Here is a 15,284-nt window from a genome sequence, read left to right as displayed (position 1 = left end):
AAGGAGTAGAAAGTACAGATATTTGTGTAAAAATGTAAGGAGTAGAAGTAAAAAGTCGCCATAAAAATAAGTAGTAAAATAAAGTAAAAATATCAGAAAAATCTACTTGAGTACAGTAACGAAGTATTTGTACTTCGTTACTTCCCATCTCTGCTGCTAATAAATGAAAAATTAAAATGTTTAATAAGTTTGAATATTCTCCTTGCGACTATTACTGCTGCCACCATCTGTATTAGAGGGGAAAAAATGGTGGGGGTGGCCAGAGGGTTTGCTGGCCAATGATTCGCTGAGGGTGGCCATGGCCACCTCTGGACCCCCATCTAGCTCCACCCCTGCAGCTGAGCTGCAAACTTGCTGCCCTAAAGACAGTTTAGTCCTTATTTAGACCAGGATCTAGCAAAGATCACCCCTACTGGGAGAGAGAAATATACTTAACATATACATATACAGGCACATGTACCAAAGTGATGGATTGTCAACTTTAGAGCTCAAATGTAGCTAATAGGCTAACAGTCTCATTTAGAGGGAGTGAGGAAAGGAGAAAGATGCTACGAAGACAAGGAATAATTTCTTATGGTAACGGATATAAGTTTATCTTTCATAAAATATATTCATTTTAAGGAGAATCCACTGTAATTTAGGAAGGATTTAAAAAGATCTTGATTTTTAGATTGTCGCTGTAAATGTCTGCTTTAACTAAACAGTGGTTTCATTTTTATTTTCTATGTTTTAAAACATAGGTGGTGACTGGTTTAATCTCAGCAGGCGTCTGGATTGGACTTCTGTGCCTCTACAGGAGAATACGCTGCAGACAAAAAAAATAAAAGACATTTTAAATTTAAACTAAGAGAATTTGAGACAATTTTCATTAAAGATAAGCAGATTGTTTACTGTCAGTAAATTCTGTGTATTCAGAAACATCATAGTGTGGAACAAATTTTATAGAGGTTGCTGGGGTGTGAGTGTATGTTCATAAAATGTTGCTACCTTTTGCTCCACTAGATAGCAGTGTTGGCTAATGGGAAAGTATGACCTGGGCTAAGTATGGCTGCACAGGCCAATTATCACCTCCACAATATAACCATTCTGCACAACGTGACCCAGCTGGTACACAAGAATCAAGTTATTACAGAGGAGAATACAGAGAAGCCTTTTCTCTAATCCCACATGATGCTTTACAATGGAGTTATATAACATGACAAAAAAGACCAGGAAATGGGAAAGACAGGAAGATTCTCTAGCCTGAAAACACCATCCTAGCTGTGAAGCAAAAAAGTGTGCCATACATTTCTATTCAGATCCCCTGGTCATTGGTTTATGAATTACCTTTTGCAGCCATTACAGCTGCAAATCCTTTAGAGAATCTACAGAATAAAAATCAGAATTGGAATCAAGTCTATTGCCAAGTAGGTTTGCACTTACAATGAATTTGACTTGGTGTGAGTATTATAATCTAATATGGCTTAGGCTTGGTCAGACCGGATAGAGTATTTATGAACATGAATTTCCAGCAGATTCACAGGTGCATAAAGTTCTTGACTTTGACTAGGCCATTCCATCACATGAATATGCTTGTTCTTTAACATTAACTGGCTTGACTCTATCTTTATAGTTAACCTTCTGGAGGGAAAACTTCCACTGGAATCTCAGCTCATTTGCAGCTTTAAACAGGTTTCATTCTGTATTCTCCTGTACTGTATTTAGCTCATCCAAACTCACATCCAGTTTGACCAGCAACCCAAAAAATATTCCCATAGCTTGGTCCCATATCTCATATTTCATCATAGGAGTGGGATTGTTTTTTTAGGGGGGTGATATGAAGCCTTAGCTTTCAACCAAAGGCAGCTTTTTACATTTAGACCAAAGGAAAAACATTGTCTCCTCTAACCACAGCTCATTCAGCATACCTGCAGTTTTCCCAACATGACTAATGGCAAACAGGACTTCAAAGAGGAAAATGACTTTCTTCACAACTTAAGAATAATGTTTGTTTGATTGCTCAGAATTACTGGAATTACATTTGTTAACATATTATCAGTAATCAGTAGAGCAGTGGTGCTTCCTGGTTTCTGATAAAGACGTAGTCCTTTATAATGTGATTTCTGATAAATTCTTATCATGAGTAAACAACCTTTCCAAGCTGAAAGCCCTTCCCTTGTAAAATTTTGAACATAACTAAGCACCCAGATGAATGGTCTGATTTGGATTTAATTTGGTTCTTTATTTACTGGGAGCTGATCCACATTGAACAGACCCCAGATGGCATTAGTGGTGGCCTAACAAATGGGGGAATAGTGTTACAGACGGTTACCAGATCATCTGATAGTATGTACACACTGTGTGTGAAGGTCATAAGATAAAGAGGACATCTACTAGACATTAGCACTGCTTGATATTGATTGTATTTTAGTTTTGCGGAAAAAGCCACTGGTATAAAACCAACTGATAGAAAATTTGTGTCATTTGCTTTAAAAGCCAACTGCAAATAATGTCAAATACTTAGATGCCCATGCATAAATTAAAATGAAAAAAGCAAAGGATTGCCTCACCCGGACAATTTGGATGTAATGAGAGTTTATCAGTTATCTCATGTTAACGTCATCCAAGTGGTTCCGGACCTAAATGGGGAGAGAGATTAAGAGGCAGTAATGGCTACATGATCAATGTGTTTGGGGTTATTTTGGGAGGAACTCCCGTAAATGAGGGACTCTGGGGAAATAACAGCAATCTGATTATGATGATATGCTCATTACAATGCATTTATTTCGTTGTGGACGAGGCCATGGTCAGGCCCGAATAACACAATTTCCTTGTGTGTGCTTAGTTAAAACATCACTTTATCAGATATAATCACTTCCCAGAGAAATCTAATTAGGGTTCCATGACAGGGATTCAAGCACATATGATACTTACACATGCTAATGTTGCTTTTGAATCAATATTTGGCTGATGGAGCCACATAAGCCCCTTACAGACCAATTTAGATTATAACAAGGAGCTCATAAGTCAAATACTTAGTTTTTCTATAATAACCTTTTTGGAATCAATTATTATTTTTGATGTGAACATGAGAAGCAACTTGATACCAGTTTGATAGGTCATACAGTAGCTCTTAGTGGCTTTCTATTAATACTTATTAAGCATAGTGTATATCCATGTATTTTCCTGTTTATCCTATTAAAGTTTAGCCTGAGTTGGTGCCTGACATGAGCCAAACTTTGCATCTAGTATTTTTTTAATCATTTTTACTATTATTAGTATTCATTTTTACCCAGTATATGTCAAAATCTTGCTTCACCTGTATACAATACTTATCCGTTAATCAGATTTAGCATAACCTTTCAAAGTCAGTAAACTTTAATATTTTTTTAGTTAGAACTTCTTGTTGAATATGTTCAGCATTTTAAATTGCACATTTGCCTTTATACCGAGCTTCCTGTGTGACTAACTTATTAGTCACTGCAAAGACATTTACAATTCTGACAGTGGTGACTAAAGCGTCCACATCTCAGGCAAATCATTCAAAAATACTTAAAATGCTATGATTACCAGATGGCAGAAAACTTAAACTGTGTGAGATCAAATATTAAAAACCTTTGATTCTTCCACTCCTTGATCTATGAAGAGCCACCAGGATGATGCAAGTTATGTCGTTAGTGTGTAACACTCTACCTGTGACTAATGGTGTTGACCTGCTTTCCTCACTGCTGCAACACATCCTACAGCAAACACCACCTCATGCACTTCAAAAGGAAAGTTAAATATCTTTGGACAGTTGGAGAAGCACATTATAAAAACAAACGGTTGAAATAATGAAACAGGAAGCTCACAAGCTGCAATAGTTGTTTTCTGACTGAGCAAAAAACCAAAAGTCTTGTCCAGTTGACACAAATTTGAATAGAGATGATAGATAGATAGATAGATAGATAGATAGATAGATAGATAGATAGATAGATAGATAGATAGATAGATAGATAGATAGATAGATAGANAGATAGATAGATAGATAGATAGATAGATAGATAGATAGATAGATAGATAGATAGATAGATAGATACATAGATACATAGATACATACATACATACATACATACATACATACATACATACATACATACATACATACATATGGTGGTTTGGTCTGTGTTTGTTAATATAAGGTAACGATGATAAATTTATGGTGTGTATTTTTAAAATAACAACTGGTTTAAACTTTTTTGGAGGTAAAATACCCCAAAACAGTTTCAAGTCCAACTCAAGTTGAATTAGACTTTAAACTGTTCACTTGTCTAAAGAAACAGGTATCGGCCAGTATCAAGTATTGCAGGGCAACAAAGACCTCAATGACTCTCCATTACTAAGGGGTGGACCTGTTCTTTCGGCCCAATTTGCATGTTTTTGAAATCATAACAAGGCTTTGTTGGGCTACTCTATAAAGCTTGAAACTCAACACCATCTAGATATTTTAAACTGAAAAAGCTTCCTGGGTGGGAAGCAAAACGTCGTTCAAACTTGCAAAACAAAGTCCAGTTGTTTTTTGTTTTTAGTTCACTTTATTAACTTTTTTGGATTGTCTAAAGACATTTAATTAACCATACAAGTCTGACTGGACTCTAAGTAATGTGACTTTAGTCTTTACCTCTGGGAAAAACAACACAGTCAACAGTTTATAAGATTAAGTTTAATTTTACTGGGCACAAAAATCCAAGGTACACGTACATGTTACCCTCTGAATGGCTCAAAAAATAACGTTTTAGAATGACCTAGTCAAGGTTTGAACATAAATCTGATTGAGATTTCATGAGAGGAATGTAAATGGGTCATTCAAGCCATTTTAACCATTCTAACAACCATTAAGTCAGGCACTATTCCTTCGCAGTGATGACAATGACTGATCAAGTGCTTGGTGTGGACACTGCAAAACTCATTGCAGTTGTAAGCAGCAAAACTTAAATTTACAAGTCAATAAACAAGGTTAAACATTATTTTTATAACTATAGACTATGACCATCTATAGTTATAAAAATGTAAGTGGGTCAATAGTATTTAGAGAGGATCCTTTGCAAAAAGTTTTTTTTTTTCAATAATAATTAAAGACTAAAACGTGCCTCTCATATTGAGGTTCAGTGGTAAAATGCTTCAGGCTATCTGCCCGTTTATTGCACTGCTTTCTTTTCTATAATACTTTAAGCTTTAAGAAGCCAGCTGCTATCATTAAAGCCATATAGTTTAATGATACTTCATCCTCTATTTTCTTTGCAGGCAGAATTTTAATCATCCACCTCATATGTAACAGTACTTCTTAGCTGCTCAGGTTGCCTCTTGCAGCACACTAGCACAGATATTGTATTCACTGTTCATGATACCCTGATAGATATATTTTTCTGCCACTTTCTAAAAACATCTTTTGGACTATGACGTTACATCATGCTGTATCTTACAACTACCTCTTCACTCTAGTCCAATCATCACACAGGTCCATTTCATATATTTTCTATATTATCAGATATTTACATAAAATGTGTGAAAGGCAAAACTATTTCTCCATGATCAACATCAATTAAACTTAGTGTGAGTTTTAGGTGATCTGAAAAGTGTTAGTGTGATTTCATGTCAGACAGTGAGAAAATGTGTTATGTGTCTTTTATACAGTGTACAGTATGCATGGATTTAATTGAATGTTACTGCTCATAGTACATCTTTAATTTTATCACAATTTGAGAAAAAAGTTTAAACAATCCACAAACATAGGTGCTTTAAAAAAACACTAACTACATTGTATTTTATTGTATAAAGCTGGATTGCCTCCTTTTTTTATGTATTCTCTAAATATAGAATGACATACTGAGAGCCAGGAAACCAGGTTTGCTTCAGTTCCTTCTACCACAATCCTAGTCTTCACTTTTGAGCCAGTGGCCTCATTTATTAAAGATTTAGTAGGATCTATCTATGCTAAAAGTATACATATGTCTAAAAGCCAAAATAAGATACACAATAAAATCTTTTAGCATTATCAAACTATGTGCAGGCACAAAAACAAGTGCACAAATTGCTTTGATGAATCACATGTGCGCACAACTGTGTACACTAAGCTTCCCCTCTTGTTTGAACCATTAATGATCCATGCAAACTCATAAATGTCATTCACTGTGTCTGAACACCCGCCCTAACTTCTATATGGAGCACTATATAGTGTTTATGCCATTTTATGAGTGTCTTAATAGCAAGAGGATGGAAAAAGTAGGGGACTCAAATGCAATGCACATTGAAAAGTAGTGTGCATCCATTGTTACAAGACAGGCAGTCATATCTCAGAATGCTTTGCAAGAGTTATCCTCGCAAAGCATCATGGGATTGTTTTAGGGGACGGAGAGAACAAAGATGGTGCAAGCACTGTGCGGGGAGCCGGGGTCACATGACCAACTGGGAGGGGAAAGTAGTGATCATCCGTTTTAACTGTCAGTTAACTGAGTTCACTATGAAGTCCCCATTTTATTGAGTGATTGAGGAGTTAGGGCAGACGATTGCAGTCATTATGTATTTAAATGAGTCAGATGATCACTGTTTTTTAATGGTTACCAATAGCAACCACAATGCAGAGAGTGAGGCATGCACAGATTAACTCTGGCAGAAATAGATGTGTTGGTGATTGATGTGGAGAGTCGGATAAACACGTTTAGAGTCATCATTTAGTCTGATGTTAAGACTGATCATATAAACAGTGCGGTCCAGGATGGCTGGCAGTGTAATGTAACATCTCAGCTTTATGGATAAATTCACAGAATTATTCTATTCCTAAAAGTAGCTACAGGCACTTTTTTTTTTGGTAATTCATTACCAATTATGTTTAACACCTGTGGGGGATTTGCACTGATACAAGAAGTTTTCAAAGAACCTCAAAGGGATTAACAACTGTAACAAATTAATATTTAAAACGTTGAAATAAAAAAGAAAATCTGGATGTTAAAGATAGGCTTTGTGTATGCATCCTGATGATCTATCTTTCAGGTTCTTTTTCCTGAAAAGAGATCACTCGGGATAAACTTTTTAAATAACATTTCATAATTTATATGTATCAAATAACCAGGAGAAATTACAACAGATTTTGATAGAAGATGTAATCTTACTCAGATCAGAGAAATGGCTTAGAATATGCAGAAGGCAGCGCTCACCTCCAGGCTCACCTCACAGGAAGTGGCCCCAATTTATAGTTAAAAAGGCTTTTTATACATCTCCAGTCTGCCACATAATCATATTTTACATCATACACGTTAGCAGATGATTAGACATCCATGGCTCCAGCCTTATCACAATATTAGACTTCTTTCTTAGCTAAAGGACACCGCTCTCATTCCATTTCCCATTCTTTGCCAAGTGCAGAATGAGGATTATAACTGCATAGCCAGATAGAGGAACTGTCCTAATTAGAATAAAACATCAATTTTGACGTGCTACAGGCAGCCTATACCAGGGTGCAATAAACTCACACATCTTCAATAATAATTATTCTAACATAACTGTAATTTCTTTCCAATGTATATATAATATTGTTTATACTATGGCATGCTGATATTTATTTGTATTCCCACCTCAAAACCCTTTCATTTGTTTGTAGATTGGAGGAGTAAACACTGAGCTCCTGATGAAGAGGGGTGGTGAGGGTTCAGCGGGTCTGTCTGCTCACGACTCAGCACATAGATCCAAGAGCAATGCTCTAGGGAGTCTGATCGGCTGATTTTATTTTTCATTTAACCTTTATTTAACCTTGAAAAAATCCCATTGAGATTAAAACCCTCTTTTTCCTGGCCAAGAGGCAGCAAAGTTACATAATAAACAGAGATAAATTAAATTAAATGACTGGTACATAAAAAAAACATATCAAGTAAAACAATTACCTTTCGTAGAGAGGAAAGGCCATCCCACCTGAGAGTACAGGTCACAGTGATGTGTCATGGCTCTACAGTTTGTGGTGAACCTTAATGAAGCATGGGAAACAGAGTCCAACATTTGAAGACATGAAGAAGTAGCATTCTTATAAAAAGGGTCGCCATAATCTAAGACCGATAAAAAAGTGGCAGAGACAAGGCGCTTTTTTACTCCAAAAAAAACCCCCCATATCTTATTACGAAAGAAGAAGCCCAGTTTAACTTTTAATTTCTTAACAAGTTTATCAATAAAAGGTTTGAAGGTGAGGGACTCATTAATTACAATTCCAAGTCATGTACCAGATCAATGGACACTACTGGAAGGGTTTGAAGGCACCTTCTTATGATTTGAAAACAACATTAACTTTGTTTTGTCAGCATTAAGAAATTATTTAAGATAATAAATGGATACTGTACAGCAACAAATGCTCTGTAAGGAATAAATAGCCTGCTCAAGAGATGACCCCAAAGAATAAATAATGGTATCATCAGAATAAAAATGCATATTAGCATCAGATAAATTTTGTTCAACATCGTTGATGTACAAAATAAATAAGAGGGGGCCCAAATGATGATGATAAATCAGTCATCATCATGGATCAGGAAATGTTGGTTTCCCTTCTAATTGTCCCATTTCCAGCATTCGTTAACAGAGCAGCATCCATAGGTGTCCCCATGATATTTAGATTTTTGCAGCAATCAACGTGTGGACCTCTCATCCTGTTAAGTTTATGTATTGATCTATGGTATAAGTCAACTTGCTAACCATCTGAGAGAAGAATGTGAGCATGTGAAAACATTTAAATATTGTGCACACCTTGATTAAGTGTTTGAGCTGCTTATAGGCCTTTTTATAATCTAGTTGACTGCTCTTTATGTATAATTATGATTCATCTGTACAAGCATGAAATATACTGGGATACTGGATATCTGTGATAACATCAATCTGCAAAGAATTTTTAAATGAAGTGAGATTGAACATTTGAGAGGACTTAGTTTGGCTTCATTTCTTCTCCTTATTGTCAATTTGGGTGTTTCTACCCTTTTCCCAACATGTGCAATATTTGTACGCATGGGTCAGAGTTGTCGTGAGGTACCACACATTTCCATAGTAAGTTTGTTTTTGATAGATCATAACTTTTGTGGAAAGTGGCGTTTCAACAATTTAACCTATATGTTAGGTTTCCTGTTTGTGGGGGGTTGCGTTGGGGGTTGCTTTGTGTTCTTCTTCTTTTTAGTACCTTCGTCCATCCACTAGATGGTGCCCTAGTTCTCTGTTGGCCTGTAGGCCTTCTTCCTGGTGTCAACCGCCCACACCTGCGGCTTGTTTGGTCATTACCTCCAGAGGAGTATATAAGCAGCGGACTGTCATCACCTCGACGCCAGAGTGTTTGCCTGTATTAGATACTCTAGCCTCTCTGAGATTAGCTGAGTCTAACCTTCTGAGTTTTTTTGTTTCTCCAAGTGTAAGGATTTAACCATTTGTCTCCTTTGTAATTCTCTGGCAGGATAACTTCCTGATCCACTGGATTCTACCCCTTTGAAGGAAATATCGGTCTTTATGAGCAAGGGGAAACCTTCACCTGATCAGTTCAAACCCTCCTCAAAAAAATCTGAGACAGTCTGCTCCGCTGCTCCTCTGGGACCATCTAAAGTCTGCCTGTCTGCCCTCCAACTAAGTAACCTCCATATCTGGACATCCTCCCCACAAACTGGACCCAAGGATCAACCAGAGACCATTTTCAGTGAGTCAAATTGAGCTATTCATCTTTTTTGCCCTATTTCCCTGTGGACCATGAACTCACCATTTAAGATCTCCCTCTAGAGTTTCCAGTTCCGGTTCACCAGACCGCTGGATACTTCCAGCTGAGAATCTGCTGTATAATCTCTCTCTGAGTTTTTGTCACATTTAATAAACTGTTAACTTTTCCTGTGCCTCTGAGTAGTTTTCTGCATGTGGGCAAGACATTTGAAACCCAACATGACACTATAGGGTTTCAGTGGCTGTTAGACAATTCATTAGTCTTTCAGCTTTTGTAAACACGCAAAAACTCATAATGATAAAGAGCATTAATATGTCTATTGAAATGTGGCTGTCAGAGTTTTAATCAGACCTCAACCATAATCCAGGATGAAGTTTGAGATTGTTGGGAAACAACTTTGTAATTTGAGATGTACTTAAATAGCTGCTGCCTCTAATAGTATTTCAAACTTAAAAGGAACTTTATTCATAGACACAGATTCTGCAACTGCAGTGAAAACCATCTACCTGACAGCGTCTACTTCATCATGAAAGTCATCCCTGTTCGTTTTTTCAGCATCTTGAGGAATGCCTTTGTCATGTTAGCTTTCAGATAAATGTTCCACCAGCCAGGTGCCTGAAATACCAACAAGTTTGTTTATAATTTTTCACATTTACATACGAGAGATTAATGATGGTCAGAGGATCATTATTATTTTATGACCTGTACCTCATCTGTATTCAGATTGAATGTGGCTGTAAAAGCCTAAGTCATCAAAGCTTTAGATGTGCAAATTTCTGTTTGGAAAACTGCCCACAAACTGATAGCCTCATTAATGTTCCATAGCCCTATGTGCTTTAATGTAGTAGTTAGTTTGTCTTTTCTATTTGTTTTTCAAATGAGCTCCATGCTTTTTATAATTTAGCTATATATAACAGGCTAAGCTGTCCCTTACATAAAGTGGAGTTTGCCTGGCAAAGCTATTTTAGAAGCAGATCTGAATTAGGAAACAAAAAGACACATGAAAATATCTGGATTTGTACCTGAAGGATTTACCAATCCGTGCATATTTTCTCTTTTAAATAGCTTTTAAACAAGCTCCAAATTGTCTTTTACCAACTTCTGGCTAATCCTCTACTCACTGGTTTCTGGTGATCTAATGTTATATGAAGTGCACAATGATATGAATGGTACTATTATGTGCACTATTCTATGAAGTGCAATATTCAGACATTTAACAACAATATTTGTTCTTCCTTCAGATGTTTAAACATCATGCTGGTCTCTTACACAGACAGGTATTCAAAAAATGTAAAATCCCAGCAGGGCTGTTTCCAGCACGAACTATTTAGCAGGGATGAACTCCTTATACATACGTTTTCAGCTTATTGCTGTTCTTAGCTCTGCTCAACTCTTGATAAATGAGCCATGGTTTACTGTTTTTGAAGAGAAAAAATAAAATAATCTTGTCTATTGTTTGCACGGCAATAAGAAAAGACATACAGATAATATTGTCTACAGAACTATTTTTTTTACAATGAGGTTTATAATGAAATAAAGAAGGTTCTGGATATCTAAACCTAACTGTATCTATCTTTTTGAAATCATCTGATACCCAGCATAATTTATAGTTGGCCGTCTCAGCTGTAAAATGTGTATGAAATGGGGAGGCAGAGGTTTGGGTACTCTAAATAATATCTATAGGGAAGTTATGATGTATCTAATAATAAGCCTGTTTTCATATGGCATCCAATCAGTAAATTATATCTAATGACATAATTAAGATTCAAATCTCATGTTTTTTTATGTGGTTTAATTACTGTTTTTAATACCACAAAGAGTGCATCAGTCAGCTATGTGTTTGGAGAGTAGGAAGTGATATTAAGTGGAAGGGTAAAAATAGCCACTAAATACTATGTCCGTTATTTCTGAATACCATCTATATAGAAAAGGTACATTAGCAGGATGTGTAATTTATTTAAAGCTGTTGAATAATGCTTGTCTGGCCACATGACTTAGTTGTAATGTACAGGAATCGGACCGGAGATAAAACCAAGACATGTCAGTGACTTTTACAGGCTTTAATTGAGAAATGCATGGGGGAAGCATTAAACGTGCAGGACAAGCTGCTGCGCCCCTGTAGGCAGAGACACAGGTTAGAGGCTAGTGGGGGCATGTATGATAAATGAGGAGCTGGGTCGCTAACCTGACTCGGGAGGTCCAGAGCACAAAGAGCCGGTTTGAAGCAGTGAACAGAGTAATGAGCTGAAGTCACGGGCACGGGCCTGTTGGCAACTGTCAGGTTGACAGTTTCCAGTGGGGCTTTCCAGAGACGTGATCCAGAGGGGTCCAGGTTCAGCAACAGTATGGCAGATCCAGCAGCAGTACAGGCAGGGAGATCCAGGAGGAAAGGTCCAGGTCCAATCCAGGTTCGTAAACAGAGTCCAAAATCCAGAGACAGATCCAATCAGTGTTCCAGGCAGGCAGACAGAGGCAGAACAGGGACAGGCAGGCTCGGTAATAGAAAGCAGATCAGGTTGGGCAACAGACAGGCAGACAGGTTTGCAAAAGGATGGCTGGAAGGTTCTCACCGGTAGGTTCGAGACAATCTGGCACAGGAAGCTGATCTCAATGGGGCTTATAAGCAGGTGGAAACAGGTGAAACCGGTTAAGAACTGATTGCAGGTGAGGTGAAGCTGAGCAGGAGTGCAGAGTGGACAGATAGGCCAGCTCTAGTGCCACAATATTACATTAGTGGAGAAGAATGTTGGCATGAGGTGAAACTGATGACGACTATAGAGGAAACCAGTTTTGACAGTAAGAATAATTAAACCAGTCAGGCAACAAATCCCTAGATGGCCGCATAGTTTGAAGTTCTGCTGAACATCTTGTGTGTTACTGGGAAAATTAGTGCAGGAAGACACTGAAAGTCAATCACTACAGAGATGCAGATGAAAGAAAGTGTGGGAAGAAAGTCTGTAGTAAAATATGTTTATAAGATGTATACAAGTAAACATAAAAAAGAAATTGGGGGATAAAATGTGTCTTACCTCACAATATAAAGGCAGATGCGCCCCTGCATGTGGGGGAGAAGTGATATAAAAAGAGCTGAAACACTAAATGTTATGACCAACCAAAGCAGCCACTCTGAAGCAGGGAAAAACCTTATACAAGCTTGCTTATAGGAGTGATATTAGAATAAAAGTACCCTAGTACATTAAGCTACTCACCAGGAAAAGCTCCCACTGGTGACTGCAGCACCATTAGTGAGAGATTTAAGTAGGCAACTATACTAATATTAGCAATGCTGATCAAATATTGTTATTGTAATTTAAAGTGGGACCGGATCAGTGTTTGTTTATCTTATATGGCCTCTCTTGGTGTTCGGGAGAAATTCCTGATAAGGACAGCTCTATCTGCAGGGTTATAAACTCCACATTCTCTTTTAACCTTGAACAGACTAAAGTTATCAAATGGAAGGTAAATCCTAACCCACAGCTAGAAATGCTTCACCACATAAACCAGATAGATGATGAAGGTAAAAGCAAACATTTTCACAGAACGTTGAAAAACAATTGTCTCTAACACCGGTCTCTAACACGGGAGTAAAAAAAGGTTTTGGATGCAGCTCCAGCTCACCAACGCTAGAAGCAATGTGTATTGCGACATGATCGCATCTAAATCATGCAGGACAGAGGGGCTTGGGGATAAATAAAGGGAAGGAACAACATTGGTAGGGCTCTGAGCATTACAGAGCAGAATAAAAACATCTTTTATCTAGGTATAACTCCAGTGAACCATGTGCATTCGTTGGCTGGGTATTGATAGATTTAATGTGACTGAGTGTTACAGCAGTAGAACAATCCTTAGAGCTGTGTAACTATCTTGGGTATTAGCTTGACTTTGAGGTAGATTAAAAAAAAACACTGAAGATTGGTGCTGAAATTGAGGGCAGATAAGAAACACACAAAGATATGCTAACACTCACACATCCACACACACACCCCCACATGCACCCATCACATGATGATTGACCTTTTCTTAAAGACCTGTTCAGGTGCACATAGTCAGTAATTGGAGACAGGCACAGAGGGAAGTCTCCCTGTACCCGTTAGTGTGTGTCCCACAGTCATGGCCGAGCACTTTAAATTAATTTCACTTGAGCTCTGACATTTATATATGGGAGCTACTGCTGAGAGCTGACCGTTTCAATGAGACTGTGTTTGTGCATGCATAGTAAAAATTACATGAGAATGCAGGTAAATATCTCAACTCACATTAAGGATTACACATGCACATTTGCCTTCCTGTAAAAACACGTGCTCTTAACTGGAAAGGTTATTTGTTTTGTCCCTTATTTTTTCTTGTTCAACATTTTTCATTGAAACACTAACCTCTGCACACAAGGGTCTTTTTCAACCACATAATTAGTTCCTCAGCAAATGAGGTAAAATGTTCATTGAAGACAAACTAAATCTGGATGAAAACTAAATTATTTTCTTTCAACCCACATGGCCTCTATGTACTGTATGAATATAATACCCCCCTTTTTAAATCATGTATTACATACTGAATAAAAAATAATCCTCATGGATAAGATTTATAAATCTGAAAAACATGAATGGGTGTTTTTCTATTCTCACGTCTATCTTCTGACTGTTGTTGTCAGGGAAGTGATGAGCTTCATGTTGGTTCAAACAGACCTCTCACCATTTTCTTTATTGAGATTTAATTTTTACTGTAATAAAACTTCTATAATTTTATAATTTTTTAATTATCTTTTCTGAAATTATCTCAAAAGAAATATATCTGCATCCCTCTTTAATTACTTAATTACTATAATCAAATTAGATAAAAAACTTTTACAAAAAAATTAAATTTCAGAAAATCCAAACACAGGCCAGCTTCTTACCTGAACTGTAGATATAGAAAAAAAATAAAATTAAACCTTATATAGGCTCATATAATTTAAAACATTCAGAAACAATAAAAAAAGCAAATAAATTGGTGTCCATTTTATTTAAGAAGGAAAAAAAGACTTAAGAATTCTTGATGACAAAAAAGATTCAGCAGAGGTGAACCTTTAACACAGGGCCTGTCAACCAAAATCAACCCAAGGGCTCGGTAGTGATTCAACTAGGAGGTGACAAAAACAAACCTAAAGCTCTGAAGTTAGAGTCAGAGCTACATATTCCGGCTGCTACTGCATCAAGAATTGATAGGTTTAGCTGTGAGATCCTGGTTTTGTTTCCCTTAGCAATTCCCTTACGTCCTGGATGAAACTTTTCTTATCAATGCCATCTCTGAGATCTGCTAAGGGTCATATGTTTGTTGAAAGATTAAACAGGAAGTGTCACCACTTCAAGATTTTTGCATGTGACATTAAGTAAAACCTTATCAGCACTACAGAGTACTTACACAGTATATCAGGCCAATACTAAGACATTTCTTTTGCACTAACTTCATAACAAAATGAGAATGCACTGAATAGACCCTATCACTAAGCTATGGAACTAATAAAAAGGGACATTTATACATCAAACCTGCTGCAGATAAAATCTGAAATGTTGCAAACATGCAAGAGATGATTACAAAAAATGAATGAGGTTTTCATCAA

General features: G+C 37.0%; 1 protein-coding gene across 1 annotated transcript in view; it reads left to right on the top strand.

Moving 5' to 3' along the window:
- Positions 1-836, top strand: part of tmem81 (transmembrane protein 81) — a 7,050-nt gene extending 6,214 nt beyond the window's left edge. The window contains 1 exon segment of the mRNA XM_015402386.1: positions 741-836. Coding sequence (XP_015257872.1) covers positions 741-836 — 96 coding nt within the window.
- The last annotated feature ends 14,448 nt before the right edge of the window (positions 837-15,284 follow it).

The sequence above is a fragment of the Cyprinodon variegatus genome, unplaced genomic scaffold, assembly GCF_000732505.1.
Source record: "Cyprinodon variegatus isolate N-32 unplaced genomic scaffold, C_variegatus-1.0 Scaffold1342, whole genome shotgun sequence".
Taxonomy (NCBI): domain Eukaryota; kingdom Metazoa; phylum Chordata; class Actinopteri; order Cyprinodontiformes; family Cyprinodontidae; genus Cyprinodon; species Cyprinodon variegatus.
This window is presented reverse-complemented; position numbering and strand designations above follow the sequence as displayed.